The 21,889-nt window shown below is 39.0% G+C and overlaps 1 protein-coding gene across 3 annotated transcripts in view; it reads right to left on the bottom strand.

Moving 5' to 3' along the window:
- Nucleotides 1-21,889, bottom strand: part of ATPAF1 (ATP synthase mitochondrial F1 complex assembly factor 1) — a 30,363-nt gene that overhangs the window by 6,815 nt on the left and 1,659 nt on the right. For 2 of the 3 annotated variants that reach the window (XM_047084419.1, XM_047084417.1), the window contains exons 2-8: nt 20,309-20,417; nt 16,165-16,215; nt 15,466-15,528; nt 12,109-12,159; nt 10,885-10,932; nt 6,984-7,079; nt 4,960-5,067 (exon numbers count right to left, since the gene is read on the bottom strand). In XM_047084419.1, coding sequence (XP_046940375.1) covers nt 4,960-5,067; nt 6,984-7,079; nt 10,885-10,932; nt 12,109-12,159; nt 15,466-15,528; nt 16,165-16,215; nt 20,309-20,417 — 526 coding nt within the window. The remainder of the gene's footprint in view (nt 1-4,959; nt 5,068-6,983; nt 7,080-10,884; nt 10,933-12,108; nt 12,160-15,465; nt 15,529-16,164; nt 16,216-20,308; nt 20,418-21,889) is intronic. The other variant, XM_047084418.1, reaches the window with a different exon arrangement.

The raw sequence follows: 21,889 nt of genomic DNA, 5'->3' as shown, positions 1-21,889 counted from the left end.
ACCAGTCCTCTGGACTCCTAGACTGGTACTCCCTCTACTTCATCCTGATACTGTTTCTGGTGGGGCAAGATAATTAAGACTGGTCAAGACTGATAACTACTTCATCAATTTTACCTTTCCTCTACTCAAACATGCCTCAAGAGTAAACCATTTCTAAAGCAAGTGCACTGCCATAATTGGAGGCAGATACCACTACTTTCTGGTCCTATGAACTATAGGGACCTCCAATTATCAACTTTAATTCAAGGCTCAGAATAGTGGAGGTAAGGGTAGTTTTAGCTGTATTCATTTTAGAACAGTGCTGTCCACACTGCAGAGTGCTAGGGGCTCTGTGGAGGTGGCTCAGGTCCCTTTACCTGTGTCGGCTGTTATATCAGAGGTTTTACATAATAAGATTTTGTTTGGATAAAGGGTTGTAACCACTAGTATGGGAGACATGTGTATTTGTCTCTCACAGAGGGTTATGGAAAACCCCCTCCCCCTGCCTTAGGTCTCAATATGAAGCAATAGTCTTCCTTTCTAGGACCCAAGAAGATAAATATATTCATTCCTATGTTGCTCAATAAGGAGGTATATTAAATAGACTGATTCCTCCCTTTCTTTCAATCTTCATAGATACTATCAACTTACCAAATCCTGTCCATTTTACTATCTACTTTTAGGGTCCCTCTCTCTCCATCACCCTTACTACTTTACTTCAGGTCTTCCCTATCTCTTGCTAACACTATTGCAACTGTCTTCTAAATGATCATACTGACTAGGCTAGAACTAAAATATATTTAGGAAGCAAATAATTAAGGTAAATGGCCTTGAAGTCCAACTCTTTATGGGTCATTCCCTGTTCAAAAACCTTTAATGACACTTTCATGTTCTCAGGATAAAGCCAAACCTCTACACACAACCCACCAAATGTTCCTTTTAATATATTAGTTATATCAAAAATCATATATACATGTATAAAAAAATATCATATATATATATATATATATATATATATATATGATACCAAACTGTAATACCTCCAGTCATTTTATGCCTCCGAGCATCATGTACTTTTGCTATTCCCTTTGTCTGGAACATTCTCCCTCACCTCCCTTTTTATCTGGCTAAATTCCTGCTCATCTTTGAGATTCAGCCCAGGGATCTAGGATCTCCTTCCTCCTCCTGGGCCAGGTAACAAACACCCCCTGCATAAGCATCCCAGTACTCTACCCTAAGCACTGACTGCATTCCAATGAAATCAACTATTGACACAGAGGTGGAACCAAATAAGGTTTTCAAATATTCTACTAAATTTCGGCATTAAAGTTATCAGTTCTCAATTCTGTATGTTTCTCTTCATTTGCCTTACTGTTTTTGGAAGTACTATGCCAAAGTGCAAATTCATGAAAGAGCAGCAAGGGATCATATATTCATATTACATCTCTATATTTCCCATCTCGGTGTCACAGGCTCTGCAATAAACTCTAACATGTCTAGTTCTGTACTGCGAGTAAGAAACTCACAGTCACATTGATTTCTATGAGGCAAATGTATATTGTTTGGCATGCTGTCCAATATTATAAGGCCAGGAAGCAAATTTTAATCTTGATGAGGCCTGTGCTGCAGTTTGAGACCACCAGAGTGAGGTGGTAAAAATGCCAGAGCAGAAGGGCCTCCTGTGACCTCTAGAGTCCACACTTTCAATATGGTTAGATGCTGGGCTTTGCTAAAGTCCAGAAAAGAAAGTCTCTGTGTTACTCCCTCCTTCCTGTGGTCAAATCTTAAACCTTGTCGTTAGCAGTAACTATATCCCCTCCAAATCTCAATTTGAAACATCCACAGTTGGTCTATATTTTCCTATCTTTTAAGCTCACTCCCACCTTCAAAAATCTTTTAACTCCACCAGAACTCACAATTCTTATGGTCTCTAAACCTTCCTTATGTTTTCACTTCCCTCTTTAGCCAGCTTGCATTCCACAGTCAGTAATTATAATCATTCTTTTGCACTCACCTTTAACTTCCCGGTCTCTTATACTTCATTAGACCACTTGGCTGAACTATAACCCCAGATAAATCCAAATCTCAGCCCTCTCTCTGTGCCTGTACCCACACAGCCAGTCTCTCTTCCATTCTCCTAGACCACATGTTGATAAACACTTTCTGTAAAAGGACACATGGCTAGTATCTGAGGTTCTCCTGGCCCTATAGTCTCTGTTGCAACTACTTAACTCTGATGTGGACCTAAAGCAGCCATAGATAATATGTAAATAATAAGTATGGCTGTGTTCCAATAAAACTTTATTTATAGGCACTGAAATTTGAATTTCAAACACTTTTCATAGGCCATGAAATATTACTCTTCTTTAGTTCTGCTCCTTCCCCCTCCAACCATGTAAAGATATAGAAAACATTTTTAACTCACGGCCCTTCTAAAAGCAGATAATGCATTGGATTTGGCCCACAGGCCGTGGTTGCCAACTCTGTCCTGGAAAACCATTTCACTTTCTCTTTTCCACTCAATTGTCCAACACCTATTCTTCCATCTTCCCTCTCAGCTGATGACCTTTCTTTCTAAGCAATCTAGAGAGAACTTCTTCAAGATACCACCCACACCTTTATCCACTTAACTGTATTTGTGTCTGTATATATTCTGGCTTCTCTCCTATTATGATATTTCTGGCAAAGATCAATCCCTCATTTCCAGACTTGCCCACTCAAAAATACTTCAACAATTCTCTCCTCTTTCTCCTGAATTATCAGTATTTCCCTCTCTACTGAATCTTTCCACCTGCATATAAATATAATGTTATTTCTCTCATATTTAAAACAAAAACATTGTTGTCCCCACATCTCCCACTCCAGCTGGTGTCTCATTCTCTCCTTCCCTTCACAGAACCATCCTTGAAAAGACTTGTTTATGCTTACTCTTTGTAAGTTTTCTTCCCATTCTCTCTTAAATGTACTCCAATGTTGCTTTTGTCCTACCACTCCTCTGAAACTGTCCTTAAAAAGCTCGCTAATGACTTCCATGTTGTGACATCTAGTAAATTCTCAGTCTTCATCTCATTTGTACTACCAGCAAGTGAGACTTGGCCAGTTGAGCATTCCCTATTCCTTGAGACATTACATCTTAGCTTTCAGGGCATTTTACCATCTTAGTTTTCCTATCTCACTGACTATTCCTTTTAAATCTTTGCTGAAGCTTCCTCATGTCTCCAGGCTCAGTTCTTAGACCTCTTTTCTTTTTATCTTCATTTACTTCCTTGGTGATTTCATTCAGTCTCATGGCTTTGTTTTTGTTTTTATTTATTTATTTTTTTTAAATTTTTTTTTTTTTTAACGTTTATTTATTTTTGAGACAGAGAGAGACAGAGCATGAACAGGCGAGGGGCAGAGAGAGAGGGAGACACAGAATCAGAAGCAGGCTCCAGGCTCTGAGCCGTCAGCCCAGAGCCCGACACGGGGCTCGAACTCACGGACCGTGAGATCGTGACCTGAGCTGAAGTCGGACGCTTAACCGACTGAGCCACCCAGGCGCCCCTTTGTTTTTGTTTTTAATGTTTATTTATTTACTGTGAGAGAGGAGACAATTCCACACACAGCTCAATCTCACAAACCCACAGACCATGAGATCATGACCTGAGCCGAAATCAAGAGGTGGATGTGCAATTGCCTGAGCCATCCAGGTGCCCCCAGTCTCATGGTTTTAAATAATAATCTGCCTGCTGACAACTCCCATATTTATATCTCCAGCCTGGACCCCCCCCCCCCCCCCCTGAACTCCAGGCTCACTGGAGTTCTACTGCCTACTGCTTGGATATCTAAAAGTTATCTCAGATTTAATATATCCAAAATTGAGCTCCAGATCTACCTCTCAAATCTGTTCTTCCTGAAATCTTATCTATCTAAGTTAATGGCAACTCCATTCTCTTGGATAGGATTTTGGGTGACTGCCAGTTGAGTGTGATGGTGGAAAGAAGAATGGGAGAAATAGGACTGAACAGTTTTAGGGATAATAGGGAAGAAGAGTTCCAGTTCTGGTTCCAGACTTGGGGCTTACTGCTACTATGAGATACCAGCTGAGTGTCCTCACTTTTTCCTTCTCTGTAAGTGGCTGGTAAAGAGAGAGAGGAAAAATAAATGGGTGCTGTAATGAATCTTGGGGGGAAGAGGCACTAAAGTGTCCACTGTCTTGAGGACATCCTGAACTTAAATCCTGCCAAATAAGAGAGACAGAAATGAGCAAGGACTAGACAAACCAGCTGTACAAGAACCATAAAACTGCTCCTGGCCCTGGATATACAGAAAGAACAAACACAATGGACATCATTACCTATGGACATATGGTTGATGCTCTACAGGAAAAGGAGGAAGAGAAATCACTATGTATGATGAAGGTAGTACACATGAACAGTATGCAGGAAGATAAGAGATTGAGAACTATTCTAGACTTTGAACTCTTCCTTATACTTAAGAAGCCATTTGCTTGTCCACACTCTCTTACTTGAAACCCTTCGGGCCAGATGTGTTTTGGAGTCAGAATTATTGTATTCTATAAAGGCGATAGGTGCATTAGGCAACACCCCATAATCAAACACATTAATATTTCCTTAGTAAAATGTATGACTATTTTACATCAAGTGGGATTAATAAGGACTATAAGTGGCCTTACATCAGTTTAAATGAAGATTTAGCTACCAAGTAAGTTCTAGTCAGGTAAGGTTTTGTGACCAAATGAATTATGAGGAAACCTTGTTTTCAGAGCTTATGGACTTCAAAATTGTGAATAAGTGATTGAGTTAGTGATTGCACTAACTTCAACTTGGAGGAGCTCTTGCGAGACAAAATTATGACCAACTTTAAGTAAGAAACAAGTACATGTAGGTCTCTGGAATTTTACCTCTCATGATCTTTGGCAGAAGGATAGTACCTTCAGCGCCACCAAGTAAATCCAAAGAGATGAAAGTTAATTCTTACCAGAAACGTGGTATCCATTTCTGCTGTCATCAGCACTATGCCCTTTTCCTCCTTAAGTTCAGGGTAGTGATATAAAACCAACTGGCTGGCTGCAGCATCCCCTCGGGTCTGTAAGGACAAACACTTATCAAGGCTCAATAAGGTACCACCACACAAAACTGCAATTTCAGAGCAATAGAGAGTCTGGAGGAAATTTGGGCTCTTAACAGCCCCTTGGGTGGCCAGTGAGTCAGAGGACCAGTAGGTGGGGGGGATGGTCAGGCTTGCCAAGGCACCGTGAAACTGACAGTTTGCACAGTGTTATTTGTGTCTTCAATTGAAAAGGGTTTGGCTTTTTTCCCAGAAAATGTTTACAGTAGGCAGTGAATCCTTCATCATGGCCATATATTTAAAAACAAAACGGCACAAGCAGCTACCAAATCAAGTTCTAAAGAAAGCAATATGCCTGTGTAATTGCCACTTTTATGGACTAGTGCATTTCACAGTTGAAATCTACTCCCCTTGGCTGGCTCTGAAGACTGAGCTCTTTTAAGCTGCAGCAAACAGCTGGAGAGTTTGCACATGGGCCAGATTTGTAATGTGCAGTTTTAAAATATAATCTGAGTGGGAGATAGGGGGAAAAAGAAGAATGGGAACATCATAATTTCATGAAGAGTGGAGAGGGTAGTGGTTATCAGACCTCAGTCCAGACTAGGAACAGAGAGGCTGGGTTCAAAGTTAAAGCCTTCATATAGTACAGGAGGAAACAACTGTACATTTAAAAAAGATCTCTGGGTTTCATCTCTAAATTTCAGCAAGAGTCTTTCTAACTATCAATACCTAACTATTGCTAGGGTTCAGCCTCTCAGTTCCCCCCCCCAATATACTTCAAATATATTGCTCATTTTGATCATAATTATGTTCCTGGATTTTTTTCTTATACTTGTCTAAGAGCTTCAGGAGGGCAGGGACCTTGTCTCACAGGTCTCCAAGTCCGAACATCATCCCTAACACAGTGGCATAATGGTTCAGTTCACAGAGTTTTGAGTCAATCAGATCTAGCCCTGGCACCTATTACCACATTCATCTATATTAGCTTCCTAACTTCCTAGCATGGGCTCATGTTCTTCTCTCTAGAGAAATAATGACAGTAACTATCTCATGGGACATTTGTGAGGATTAAAAAACATGATGTATATAAAACACCTGGCATATAGTAAGTACATCAAGGGTTGGCTATTATAGTATGTGCCCAATAAATGTTATTTTTAATTCATCCACAAAAAAAAGTAAAGCCTGCCCCCTCATTCTGCTTTTTCTCTCCCCCCCACACCCTGCCTTTTTTTTTTTTAACAAACATGATACAATTTTAGCATATAATCACATGGGATACAGAAATGAAGAAACTCTTATTCTATCTTGTACTTCTTTTTCCCCCGTGTTCAAAGCCATTATAACACAAGCTTGTGGATTTGGGGGCCAGATTTGGCCTCCAAATATATAATATAAATCCTAGTTATGATCTGATTTAAACTACTGACTTCTTTTTTAAAAGTTTCAAATGCTTTAGATTGAATTTCTTAATTTAATATTTGGGAATAAAACAAAGAAAGAGAAAGGATAGAAGGAAGCAAACAAAACGACACCTATGGAATGGAAACTATGCATCTAGCATCTTGGAAAGTGCTGACTTGGTTAATAAAACACAAGCCAAGACGTGGAATCTACCTTAGGGTTAAAAAGATAACCATCATAGTTCACCCATGTTTGTTAAGTGAGGCACATGCAGCAAATGGTATAGAGGTCTGGGGAAGAGACACAAGAGACCAGATGCAGTCAGAAAATACGTTTTGGGGTCTTTTCCAATTTCTAGGTATTGACTAGGGTCTAGACAGCTAGCCCGATACACAAAGTATGACAATTCATCAATACCAAAGCAAATACTGCTGGGAGTTAGTAGATACTGTGTCCTCAAACCTCAGCAAGGGCTCATAGTCCCACAAAGGAAGACTCCTTCTTCTAGGGGATGAGTATAGGCCACCTACCTGAATATTTATAAGTGCAGTGAAGTGGAGTTCAGTACCTGTCCATTGTCCTACAAAGAACTCATAACCTTCCCTTCTTGGTAGTGCACATAGAAACTATGGGAAATAAATACACAAGGATATAGATGAATAAATAAAATCATTTGTTCTACGTCCAACCACTTATATCATTTGCTCCATTTCTTCACTGTTTGGTCTTTAAACACTTTTTAAATTATGAAATTCATAAATGATAATCTAACAAATAGTCATGTACTTCCCAATCCACCTAAGAATGAAAGCATTAGAGATCCAATTGAAGGTTTCTTTCTCTGTCACCCATTCTAATCCCATTCCAGAGTAACATTTATCCTGCATTTGGTGTCTGTCATTCTCTTTGAGGTTTTTATACTTTAAAGTGCATGCACATATCCATAAACAAGAAATATGTATTACATGTTTAAAAACCTGTTGCATGTTTAAAAATTTAAATCTTACCAAACTATACGTACACTTGGCAACTTGCTTTTTTCACTTCACACTATACTTCTGAGATTTGTCTATGTTGATAAATAAAACTCTAACTCATTAATTTTCACTGTTGTATGAAATTCTACTATAGAAGTTTATCACAATTTATCTGTTCTTCTACTGATAATATGAGTTTTTCAATTTGTAAACTTTCTAATGCTGAATTAACTTTTGTTCCAATTATTACAATTGCTTTCTATTCTATCATTTGAGGCTGATACTGGAGCATGGTTCTAAACACAAAGAAATGATTAGTTTTAGGTTTAAGATGTTTAGAATTGGGGATGAGTGGTAAAGAGAATGGTGCCAAAACAAAACAAAGTAAAAACAGTCCAATGCATGTTAGTCACGAACTGTCCCCTTATGACCAACCACTCAGGCTCTATTTTATTTTTATTAGATGACATAAACTCAGTGCCTAGCTAACAGGCAACTGATTTGATTTCTGTCACTCCTGGTCAGGGTACATTTTCTAGAATTTTGTAAAAATGGAACCAAATAATCTATACTTCTTTTGTATGATTTCTTTCATTCTGTGTAATTGTTCTGTGATCTATCCATGTTTTTGCATGTATCAATAGTTCATTCCTCCTTTTTTTAATGTTTATTTATTTTTTGAAAGAGAGAGAGAGAGAGAGAGAGAGAGCATGAGCGAGTGGGGGAGGGGCAGAGAGAGAGAGGGAGACACAGAATCTGAAATAGGCCCTAGGTTCTAAGCTGTCAGCACACAGCTCGATGCAGGGCTCAAATGCATGAACTGTGAGAAAATGACTTGAGCTGAGGTCAGATACTTAACCAACTGAGCTGCCCAATAGTTCATTTGTTCTTATTGCTGAATATTATCCCACTGTATATGTATATATACACATAGCACCCCCACCGCCAATTTCTTTATGTACCTGTGATAGATTTGGGTATCTTTTAATATTTGGTTATTACAAATAAAGCTGCTATGAACATTTGTGTTATATGAACATATGCTTTCAATTCTTGGGAAAATATCTAGGGAGTAGAATAACGGGGTGGTATGTCAGGTATATGTTTAACTTTTAAAGAATCTGTCAGTCTGTTTTCTAAAGTGCTTTTACCATTTTACACAATTATATCAGCAGTATATGAGAGTTCCAGTTATTCCACATCCTCACCAACACTTGGTATAGTCAGTCTTTTTAATTCTGGTCATTTTAGTGGTATCTCACTGTGGTTTTAATTTGCAGTTCCCATTATGAATAATAATATTGAGCATCTTTTCAGGTGCTTATCTGCCATTCCACTTCACTGGTGAATTGTTTGAATCTTTTGCCCATTTTTTAATTGGGTTGCCTGTCTTCTTAAGTTGTATGAGTTTTTAATATATTCCTAGGTACAAGTCACTTGTCGATACATGTCTTGCAAATATTTTCTCCCAGTCTGTGGCTTGTCTTTTCAAATTTCATAACAATGTCTTTTGAAAAGTAGAGAGTTTTATTTTTTATTTATTGTGGTAAAGTATATGTAACATAAAAGTTATCATTTTAATTATTCTTAATTTTTTTAATGCTTATTTTATTACTTATTTTTGACAGAGAGAGTGTGAGTGGGGGAGGAGCAGAGAGAGGGAGACAGAGAATCTGAAGCAGGCTCTAGGTTCTGAGCTATCAGCACAGAGCCCGATGTGGGCTTGAACTCCTGAACTGTGAGATCATGACCTAAGCTGAAGTCGGATGCTCAACTGACTAAGCCACCCAGAAGCCCCACATTTTAACTATTCTTAAGTTTAAAATTTAGTGGCATCAAGTACATTCACACTGTTGTACAACCATCACCACCATCCATCTCCACTTTTTAAAATTTTTCCAGACTAAAACCCCATACCCATTAAACGGGAACTCCTCATCCCCTTTTCCCCCATCCCCTGGCAACCATCATTCTACTTTCTGTCCACGAATTTGACTATTCTAGGTACCTACACCTATTTTAGATCTATAAGTGGAATCATACAGTATTTGTCCTTTTGTAACTGGTTTATTTCACTGAGTATAATGTCTTCAAGGTTCATTCACGTTGTAGCATGTGTCAGAATTTCCTTCCTTTTTAAGGCTAAATAATTTTCTATTGGGTGTATGTACCACATTTTGTTTATTCATCCATCAGTGGACACTTGGATTGCTTCCATATTTGAGCTATTGGGACTAATGCTGCTATAAACATGAGAATACAGGTAGAAAATTTTAATTTTGATGAAATCTGATTTACTGATTTGTTTTTTTCTTTTATAGTTTGGGCCTTTTGTGATATACTTAAGAAATCTCTGCCAAACTCAAGATCACTAACATTCAACCTAAGATTGCTTTTTTAAGAAGTTACATTTACATCTATTATCTATTTTGAGTTAATTTTTGGATACAGTATGAGGCAAGAGTAGAGATTCATTTTTTTGCATATGGAAAGCCAAACTGTTTTGTACCATTTGTTGAAGAGATTATCCTTTCTCCATTTAATTACCTTGGCACCTTTGCTAAAAAATAACTGACCACACATGTTGGTCTATTTCTGGATTCTCTCTTCGGTTCTGTTGATCTATATGTCTATCTTTATGCCAATAACACATTATCTTCATTATTGTAGCTTTATATTAATTCTTGAAATCATGAAATGTAAGTCCTCTAACTGTTCTTTTTTTCAAAATCATTTTGTTATTCTAGGTCCTGTGGACATCCAGATAATTTTTTAAAATCACTCTGTCAATTTCTTTAAAGAAAAAAAAGCCTACTGCGATTTTGACTGAGATATTTACTCTAGAGATCAATTTGGGGGGAAAGGACACCGATAGTGAGTCATTCAATTTATGACCATAGTATACATCTCTCCATTTACTTACATGTTTTTATTTTCTCTCAGTAATGTTTGGAAAATCTATTTGAGAATCTTAGAAATTATTACAGACACCAAATCAGCTGGTCCACCTCACCAATTCCCCTTTCCTAAGGTCTTCTGGCAGCTCATTACTCCAGCAACAATCTCATAATTCCTTAGGCACATACAATCAGGATAGCATGGCCAAAATCAAAAAGAAACTGCCAATAAAATAGAACATTAAAGGAAGGCGAAATTATTAAGGTCTCAGGTGTTGCCTCCCACATTCGCTTATACTGAAAGAGATCCAAATCAGAAAGGGCTACACTGTGTCACAGGGCTAAAAAGCCAGAGACACTTATTGGGACAAATAAGTCCCATGATTTCTTAAGGCTGAAAATCTCACTTACCAGTAGAGTCAGCATGTGAGCATCTTTCTTAAATAAATAGAACACTATAACATGTGAGATAGTATGGAGTATGAAGAGATTGGCTAGAAAATATCCTTATTTGGTAGAATTGATAAGCAATCCTCATACGACCACTACAAACTTACTGTTGGACAGGACTGAGCTCGGGTCCAGATCAAGTCAAACTTCTCTTCCTACAGGTCAGAAAAGAATAAAATTCAAAAACAAGAAGACATAAGGCCTCAACCACATTTAAATTCACCAATATTGAACTCTATTCAATATTACTAAAAATATCTCTTAAGTTCTATTATTTACAAATCCCTCTTATGACAGAGAGAAAAATGTGATGTTACGTTTTGCTGCTCGTTGTCAGAACTACACGTCAAGAGTGGATATTTCAAATGTTCCAAACTCTGCAAGGGACTCTGCCAAGTGCCACTGAGGCTGTCTGAGGGAGAGCCAAGAATGCCTGTTCAAACAATGAGTCGGTATTAGAGATCTAAAATATCACAAAAAATATAGATCCTTTTGGTTTTTGAGCTCATGAAGGGCAAGGGTATATACATGTAAGAGGTGGGGAAAAAATGATAGCAATACTCTCAGAGCAACCAAAAGGCCTGGCTTTATTTTTCCATCTCTAAGTTTACCTCCTTAATCTTAAACTCATACATGTAAATTCAGTATCTATTTGTGTGCTTGATATAACTTAACTTAAATGGCTTCCTCTTTAGGAAAGAAGAATAGTGGAAGAACTAGCTGATAATCCAGTACATCAAATACTTCCTTATGGCAGAAGTCATTGTAAGGGCACCGAACCAGAAAAGGCAGCAGCACCCCTTCCCAGACACAAACCTCAATGGTCAAGCAGTGGCCAGTGACTATCTCCAAGACAGCAATTTCAAGCAGGGAAAAAATAAAGAAAACACCACTTGCTAAGGGGAAATGCCAGAAAAAGCCTAGGAGGAGGCTCTAAGTCAGCTCAGTAATAGGTCACTTATAGACAAAAGGGGAAGAAAAGCTATGCTAGAGGCCCTGCCTGAAATTCCAACAGCATGGCTGGGAAACACCAAAAAGAAGTAAAATACATTTGGAAATTGCTCAGCAACATGAACTTATACCATGCTCCCTTGCCAGAGACTTGAGTCTAAGAGACATTTCTAAACCAGAAAGAGGGAAAACAAGAGCCATAAATATACCATATGGAGCTTCCAATCTTTGGTGTTTAGGGCATAATAAAAACCCTCAGAGCTATAAATGTAAGTTCTCAAGAGGCAATAAACATTGGAAAGTAAAGGCAACTGCCTGCTAAGGGTAGAGACCTGACCTTCATGTTATAACACTTTCATTTTCCCCTCCAAACTACTTACAGGAATAACTGCGTAGACTGTATCTTTTGCTGCAAAATACTGCTGCCAAATCTGTACAAAAAAGAGAGGGTGTCTGTGACATGTGGGTAATCTTTTCAACCTGCGCCAAGAAATGGTGACAGCTTTCATTGCTCAGAGTAATATGCTATTTGACAACAGGGAAGAAAACCCAACGTGATGCTTTTATTACTAGTACATGATTACAAAAAAGATTTAATACCATCTACTCTTCTAGATGATTAAACTGTAACTCTGTAACAAATTCCTGCCAGGAATGGACAAATGGATTCCATGGTCTTGTTAATCATTTCTCTCAAGATGTGATGTGCCTGTATGTAACAGACATGCTCTTTTATCTTCTTTTTCCCTTCCCTAAACTCATATTCCCCAGCCAACTGTGGGCCTTGTCAGACAGCCAGGACATCAGTCATTCAGAACTCAGTGTCTGGAGTCAGGCAGACCTGGATGCAAATCCCAGCTCCAATCATTTGCTGGCCATGCTACTTTGGGCAAATTATTAGAAATCACTATATAACATCAATATAATCATCAGTAAAATAGCAATAAAACCAACCTAACAGGATTGTTGTGAAGACTAGCTGAAATAAAGTAGGTTTGTGCTTAGCACAACAGAATTATAATGCAAACCAGAGACAAGGTGCTCTGAGGGCAACAAAGAGGCACTTAACCCAAGTTAGGGAATGAGTGCCAGAGGAAGGGATACTTTTGCTGCATCCTGAAGAATGAACAGGGGTTAGCTGGGTGAACAAGGGGGCTGGGAAGACAAACACCATAGAAGAGACATATTCTAAGCAGAGAATGACAGCATCAGCAAAGGCACAGAAGTTAGGGAAGGCATCGCAGCCAAGGTGACACCTGAGTGAGCTTTTGAAGAACAGGCCACCTTCCTTTAGAGATTCTCTGCTTTGTCAACATTTTCATTAAGATGGGTGAGACCTACAGTCAAAAAGAATGAAATATTGCCATTTGCAACTACATGGAGGGAACTGGAGGGTATCATGCTAAGTGAAATTAGTCAGAGAAAGACAAAAATCATATGACTTCACTCATATGAGGACTTTAAGAGACAAAACATAAGGGATGAACATAAGGGAACATAAGATGAACATAAGGGAAGGGAAACAAAAATAATATAAAAACAGGGAGGGGGAAAAACAGAGAAGACTCATAAATATGGAGAACAAACTGAGGGTTACTGGAGGGGTTGTAGGAGGGGGTATGGGCTAAATAGGTAAGGGGCACTATGGAATCTACTTCTGAAATCATTGTTGCAGTATGTGCTAACTAATTTGGATGTAAATTTAAAAAAATAAAAAAGAAGTTAATAAAAAAAAAAAAAAGATGGGTGAGCCCTAACTGAAGACACTAATCAAAGTATGATCTAACCAACACAGAGTATAGAGGACTATTACCTCCTAGGACCTGGGCAAATCACTCTGTCAATGCAGCCTAAAGTTGCTTTGCCTTTTTTTTTTTTTTTTTTTTTGCATGCCAGACACTGTCTTTTCATTTTAAGGACAGCACATCCAGCTATTTTTATTTAATCTATATTAGTAGATAGGTCATGAACCAACACTGAAATTTATAGAATGGACAGATGTTTACTAACACAGTTGATCTTGGTTACTCAAAATTCTTTTAACAAACACAAACTTATGTCTAAAATTGTAAGTCTGAATGATATTCATCACATGATCAAGCTGCTTGGGCCTGGCTTTTCTCTCTCCTAAAGGACATGCTTGGTGTCCACTTTCTATTGGCACTTCTTCCCAAAGACAGTTTGAGGTCTCCTACAGACTTTGCATAAGCCTCTATTAACAGAAGTTAGAACCTGTGCTGTTCTTTTCTGTTTTTGTGTCTGTCCTTCTACTAGGTTAAAACTCCTTGAGAGTAAGGGATTCTCTCATTTAATTTATGGGTCTGACATACAGTCTGACATTTAATAGGTATTCAATAAATGCTTCTGCTGAAACAAATGATACAGCACCCGAAGAAAACTCGTGGCAACTGGCACAACTTCCGGAAAGGGAATATGAAGCAGAGTCAAACAGACAGGGGTCTGAGTCCCAGCTCTACCACTGACTAAGTTACTTAATCTTACAGTTTCCTCAGTTGTAAATTGGAAGTAATAGCACCTACTTTACAAGGCAGTTATGAGAATTTAATGAAACAGTGCATATGAAGCATTAAGTACAGGACCTGACTCACAGTCTACTGCTTTTATTATGATTTTGATTTTCTCAATATACCTAAAATAATTAATGGAATTACAAAGAATACCAATAGATCGATTATAGTCTAATTAGAGAGAAAAGAATCACAGACATGAAAATGTAAATAGCAATGCAAATCAAGGCATGTGGAATGACCAAACAGGCAGGATAGATGGTAAGTGCTTTGAAGTGTCCAGAAAGTTTCCTGAAGGAGAGCCTATAACAGAGGACTCTGAATGCTAAGCAAATGAATATGGGAAGTCACCGAACATTTGCAAGCGGGTTACTAACAAAATACTTATTTTTATTCATTTACTTAAAAATACAAATGTAGCACTCACTCTGTGCCAGGCACTGTTCTATATGCTTTATAAATATTAACTCATTTAATTCCTCAAATACCTCTAAGAGATAAGTACTATTATTATCTTTACTTTACAGATAGGGAAACTAAGACCCAGAGAGATCAACTAACTTATCAAAGTCATTCATGTAGAGTGGCAGAGCCAGGACTTAAAACTGGCAGCTTGGCCTAGAGTCTGTGTTCTTAACCAATATACTATGCTTCTCCATAATGAAACTGGTAAGGTTATGAGAGGTGGAAAAGCAGCGAGAAACAAGAGAAGGGAAACCTATTCAGACAGGTAGTACAGCAAGCCAGGAAACGGTACTGATTATTTTATTTTTTGAGAGCAAGAGAAGGGAGTGCACATGAGCAGGGGAGGGGCAGAGAGAGGAAGAGAGAGAATCTTAAGCAGGCTCCACACCAGTGCAGAGCCTGGTGAGATCATGAGATCATGACCTGAGCAGAAATCAAGAGTTGGATGCTTAACCGACTAAGCCACTCAGGCACCCCAGTATGGATGATTTTAAATAAGATGTGGGCAACAGGAATGAAACAAAGGCGAAATGTGAGTTGGTTAGACATATAGGAGTAAAACCAATAAGGACAAGCTTTCTTATGCCATTCTTTTTCATGTAATTCATCACTTTTCCTTTCTATGACCACCTTTCATTTTGGCTAGAAAAAGGTATCAAGAAATGTATGCTGCTTTCTACTTCCAGATTTGGTTTACAGAGCACACATTTTCATAAAGTATGCCAATCCATTTTCATTCATTACCTGTCTTATTTCTTCTGCAGTTTTGTCTTTCACCATCTCAATGTTAAAGATTGAACTGAGAGTCTGGATGACAAAATAAAAGGCAATTAACATCCACAATTTAAAAAATAAAATTGCTTAGCTCTATCTATAAGCCTTGTCAGATGCAACAGATCAGGACAGTGGAGCAGATCTTCGGTAAGTAGAAAACATGTATAAGAAAATCTGCATGCCCAGAGAAGTGAACCCCTAAGCCCAGGCAGATTTTCACAGTACTATTCCTGGAGAGTATCTATAAGTACTTTCTGAATGCTTCATCCTCACTAATGAGTACTACAGCACCTTGTAGCTGGTAAGAGAAGAAAATCTGGTTGTTATCTTAACTGCTATTCTACCAGAGGTGGCTCCTTATTTGCAAATTAAATGAGCGTAAACATGCTTTGATCTTTCAAAAAAATACTTCCTATAGAAAGAAAGGGTATCTTTATTTCTATATTACTGTATTTACTTCATATTTCCCATAGCACCCCCGGGACCCAGACTATGCTAGAGGTTATATCAAGGACATAAACATTTTTAGAAATATTTCTCATCTCCACAATTAGAAAAAAAAAAAAAATCGCCAAATTGCTGAACCACGGTAAATATGTTCAAATTTGCAGCCTCTTGTTATAGATGTTCCACATGACTCCAGACTTGGATCTTTAATTAGAAACCTACCTTGTCCTTAGTGAATCCTCTGCTCACAGGCTGTTTCCCCAAGGGGTCTGTCTGAAATACATGTTGAGACAGGATATTTATCTGTGCTTTACTCATAAGAAAAAGACCACTAAGCTAGGTGAAGGGCCCAATATCTCATTTTAGTAATTTGACACTACAGAACTCACTTTTCTCTATTCTATATAGTAACTGTACACACTGTTCAAAGAGTTATTGTTTGTGATATAACTTTTCTATGACTAAGCTTTTGAGATACAGAGATGAAAAAAGATTCTTTGTTAGTAACTACCATCTAATGGTACTGACAGTCCATTCCATACCTGCCACTATGGACATGAGGGACTCCTTCCCAGAATGAGAGCTGCTTGGGTTTCCTGCGCTCTGCTCTCTCTGATCTGCTCCATAGTGAGCCACAAAGAAGGCAAGAAATGAAAAAATGTATTTTCCAAGGCTACTTCTTATCTGTGACAGCACTTCTGATGGCAGCCATCCTCATCAGACTAGAGTGTTTTCCAGCACACACTCTTTTTAATTTTTTTTTTAATCTTATTTTTGAGAGAGAGAGAGAACACGAGTAGGGGAGGGGCAGAGAGGGGGAGACACAGAATCTGAAGCAGGCTCCAGGCTTTGAGCTGTCAGCACAGAGCCTGACGCAGGGCTTGAACCATGAACCGTGAGATCATGACCCGAGCAGAAGTCAGACGCTTAACCGACTGAGCCACTCAGACATCCCTCCAGCACATACTCTTAATATTCCCTCCATCAAATTAGTGATTATTTCTTCTCCTGCCCACTATTTCTGAGAAAGGCTACATCCAGGAAATCCTATTTTGAGATTTCTGATAGCATGGATGGTTTCTTCTGAGTCTTCCTCTGAATTTCTTAGTTCAAGTCCACGCCTTTCAGAAGGAGTATAATCTATACCTGGGATTCTGAGGCTAAAAAGCACTTTCTGCACAAAACCCTGTCTTTTGTTATTCTGTGCCTTCACAAATTCAAACCTTTCATAAATGATGCCCACAGACTGGTACCCATAAATTAGACAAAAGTCTGGTGTAGAAAAATCTATTGGATACACCCTGGTCTTTTTGGTCATACCCCTATCCTGTGGCAGCATCCTAATGCAGTCTGTCCTTCATATGTAAACTTTCCAGAAAAGAGAGAATGGATTTCATTTTCATACCACTCACCTTCAGATGCATTGTGAAAACAAAACAAATGAACCCCTCCGCCTGCACAGCTGCCTTCTCCTCTTACTCACTAAGCCTGATGTAGTCTTTCCCCACAATGTCCCTCCAATCCATTCTTTATTTCCATTTGCACTTGTAGAAATAACAAATTTAAGCTCTAAGTATAAGCTTAGTGTGTTTTATCTAACCCTAAGACACCTCTTAAGAAGCACCATTATTTGATGCATCAGAAAATGACGCTAACTAAATAACATAGCATACTTTCAGATCACATCAATTTTAAGACAATTTTGGAAATGTTAAAATGTAAAAATAAAAAAAAAGTAGGCTTTGGAAATAATGAAATAAGATAATTAAAATTATAGTTGAAAGTATGTGCCCAAAGTGTCAAGAGCACTTAATAAAACATTAAAATGGGTACATTAATACTCCCCTACAGATGCTTTGGAAATCTGTGTGGACAACTTTTCTATTATTACAATAGTTGACTGGATGAAGACATTTGTATTTATGGGAAGGGAAGGGGTGCCAGGAGCTGTGATCTTGCTGATGAGTTCCACATAATGAATTTTCCCTCATCCTGCACAACTTTTCAGGGTCTAGCCAAATATCTTTGTAAGTGAAAAATCTTTTTACAATTACTTGCATCTAGGATCTAATTCCCTTTCTTTCTTTCTTTCTCTCTCTCTCTCTCTCTCTCTCTCACTCTCTCTCTCTCTCTTTTTAACACGGCTTTAACAAACACTGAAATTTTCAGAAATGCAATTATTATATAACTTAAAAGAAGGTTGTACATTATGGAATCTCATGAGGATCACTGAAAACAACATCGCTTATGATTTGGGAGTTTTTTTAAAGTAATAATGTAACACCCCTATACCAGTCAATATTTGCTGCTTACGTCTTCATGGGGATTTCACATGGAGGCGAAAACCTCTGATGACTGCATTAGGTTTCACAGCATAGTTGTACTCAAGAACTTAGATACTAAATTTCACTTATAAAAATTTCATTTGTATCATTCATTCATTATAGAAAAATATCATTCATATCATCTACTAAATAAGTATTTTATTAAAAAGTTCTTTCCTTTATATTACAGCTAGGGCATTTATTGATTTTTTCCCCCTGAAATTATGTGCACCAGTGGGTTACATTGTCTACATACCATTTCAGTATAGAAAATGGAGAATTAAAAAAACTTTTTTTTTAAAAAGGGGATGTTGGGTCTCATGTGGTAGGGAACCAATGACTGAGAGTTAAGAAAAGGCTTTGGGAATGGAGTCATTAGCCCTCTTCTATCTACCTAGATAGTAAAGACAGAAAGTCATTATTTACCCAGGAGTTGCCATAATTTAAATTACATTTTAGGGGCGCCTGGGTGGCTCAGTCGGTTAAGCATCGGCTTTGGCTCAGGTCATGATCTCACGGTTTGTGAGTTCGAGTCCCACGTCAGGCTCTGTGCTGACAGTTCAGAGCCTGGAGCTTGTTTCAGATTCTGTGTCTCCCTCTCTCTCTGTTCCTCCCTCACTTGTGCTGTCTCTCTCTCAAAAAATAAATAAACATTAAAAAAAAATTAAATTACATTTTACTTACATTTTATCTTGTCATCATAAAGTTGAATTTCTAACTCTGTTTACAAAAGGGGACAAAGAGCTTTCCCATGTCACATTAAAAGTTTATAATATATGGGGCGCCTGGGTGGCGCAGTCGGTTAAGCGTCCGACTTCAGCCAGGTCACGATCTCGCGGTCCGTGAGTTCGAGCCCCGCGTCAGGCTCTGGGCTGATGGCTCGGAGCCTGGAGCCTGTTTCCGATTCTGTGTCTCCCTCTCTCTCTGCCCCTCCCCCGTTCATGCTCTGTCTCTCTCTGTCCCAAAAATAAACGTTGAAAAAAAAAAATTAAAAAAAAAAAAAAGTTTATAATATAGTAATATTTCCAAGAGCTACTGACTTATAATCTTGGCACTATAAATGTTTATTATAGGAAATTATATTTGTTAAAATATTGTAGTAGAGGCCTGTTTGTTCACATAAAGTTGTAAACTATATTTGTCACAGGAAATTGAATTTGCTCCCCAACCTTGCAATGATTAACCCAGTACCTATTGCTTTTGTTCTAATGAACTCACTCAGTTATTAAAAAAGTTTATTTTTGAGAGAGTACACATATGTGTGTGTGCGTGCACACACACACACACGTGAGCAGGGAAGGGGCAGGGAGAGAGGGAGAGGGAGAGGGAGAGGGGGAGGGAGGGAGGGAGGGAGGGGGGGAGAGAGAGAGAGAGAGAGAGAGAGAGAATCACAAGTAGGTTCCATGCTCAGCATGGAGCCCAATGTGGGACTTGATCTCACGATGAGATCATGAGCTGAGCCGAAATCAAGAGTCTGAAGCTTAACTGACTGAGTGACCCAGGTGCCCCTAGGTTAGTATTTTTCAAATCATAGGTTGTGAAATCAATTTATTAGATTGTGACCAAAGGCTTTTAAAAGAAAATAAGATGCATTGCATGTACTAAAAGTAAGCATTGTTTTGTAAAAACTTTGCTTCAGTTATAATCACACACATGTGTGTACACATGTGTGTACTGAACTGCAATGTAAAATGTATTTCTTACTGTGGCTCATGATCAAAAAGTTTGAAAAGCACTGCATTAGATTTCAACATGCTCTCCCCCAGCTTTGATTCTTGTTTAAGGATAATAATAGCTATGAAGCACTTTTTTGTCCCCTGATCCCTACAGCCCACTGCCATGTGTGCCTTGCTTTGACCACTCTACTGCATCCCCCAAGAAGCATGCCTTTTTTATCCCTCTGTTTCTCTACCACATCCACAGCACCTTGCCAGAAAGAGCAGGATACCCTTTATGGATGGAGCCTGAGATGAATATAATGAGGCTACATTCAGGGGGGTGGAGCACTGGTGAGCCAAAAACACAAAGGGGGCAGGTCTTACCTTCTGTTCCACACATTTGATAAAGTCACCTTGCCTGGAGTGCCCCACTGGCTGCTTCCGAAACTCACTGCGCTTCTCTAGTCGGGATTCAAAAGCAGCTGGGTCAGATCTGATTAAAGGTAAACCAAAAGTTAAACTACTTGAGCCTTTTTGGATTTGGAAATAACAAAGCATCATGTTCCACTTCCAGAGAGAGAGGACACAGGCATTCAGAGGCTGAAGGATTTGCCCACAAATCAAGAAAGTGGACAAAGATATCCAGTTATTTAACAACTGTTAATCCTCAAGGGGCCTGTGTACGATTCTTCTCCTGCAGGATATTTCCTAGGGTGATGCAGAGCTTGGTCCCTCAGGTACTTATACTCTACATCCTTGGAATTCAGTCCTCAAGATGGGAAGGGGACTTTGAAGTCATCTTGCTTGGTTGTCCTACTCAGGCAGGAGTCTAATAGCACTCCTAGTAGATGTTTTTACTTGAACACTGTTACTTGAACACATTTAGTTCTTGGACATCCTCTTTCCTCCACTCCCAGGTTAAATACTTGTTTATTCAGATGCAGATGATTCAGAGGCTTTAGGCAGCCTATTTTGCAGGAGAAGATTTAGTATCTGAGTATCTCCCTGATTCTCTCCCAAGACCTTGCTCCTGCAGATGGAACGGCAGAACTTGTCCTTTGTGTCAAAATGAAGCTAGTCTTCAGGCTATGTTGGGGTGACATCCTTGTTAAGTCTCCAGGCTGTGTAGGCAACAAGGTGACATTTGCCACTGTACACTTTGGTGAAGACCTCATATAGGGATTCCAGCTCCTGGGCCATGAGACCTGTCATAGGTGAGGTCTGCAGGATCCAAGGGCATCGTGATCACCGCTCTGGTGAAGTCCTTCCCGGTCAAGGCATTGTATGGGACTCCTCTTCCATAACACTTCATTCCTCCATTCCAGAGGAACACCACTCTCTTCATTGCCATTACATGGGCAGATCGTCTTCCTCCCCTCCACAGCAGAGCAGCAACTTAGTACACAGTCAGGCCAGCGGTCCTGTCCTGTGGGATGTGGCACCCACCCAGCTGGGACTGCAAATGCCAGGACCAGGGTAAGTGCTGCAAGCATCCACAGCTGTACCTGGGTCTGCTACGGTGAGTGGGTAGAGTGAGTGAGGAGCAGCCCAGACATTGGAGTCTGTGCACTGCCACCATGGACATCTTTTATTATTAAAACATCTGAGCCTAAATCTATCTGTATCTTTCACTCTTAGGAACAAGGAAAAAAGATGTCTAATTCTTTTCATCTGAGTACTTGAAAATTACTATTATGTCACCCTCTAAATTTTTCTCTAGGTTAAACTTGCCTTAGTTCTTTTGGCCCTTCTTTATATAGTAATTTGTGAATATTTCCTCACTATCAACCTGCTCTCTGGAATTTGCCCACACTCTAGATATAGTGGGTCTGGAGCTAGATCATATCCTCCCAATTCACCAAAGCAGAGTATGATGCAAAATCCAGATACTAGGCTGGAAGGGGTCAGCAGGGCACACAGCCTTGTCCTGCTATTGGCTCAAACCAAACCTGGGGCTGGTGCTAC

The sequence above is a fragment of the Lynx rufus genome, unplaced genomic scaffold, assembly GCF_022079265.1.
Source record: "Lynx rufus isolate CCGP_SWC_20201006 ecotype Redwood Valley unplaced genomic scaffold, mLynRuf1.p SCAF_2, whole genome shotgun sequence".
Taxonomy (NCBI): domain Eukaryota; kingdom Metazoa; phylum Chordata; class Mammalia; order Carnivora; family Felidae; genus Lynx; species Lynx rufus.
The sequence above is the reverse complement of the archived record's forward strand: the minus strand, read 5'-3'. Positions and strand labels throughout refer to the sequence as shown.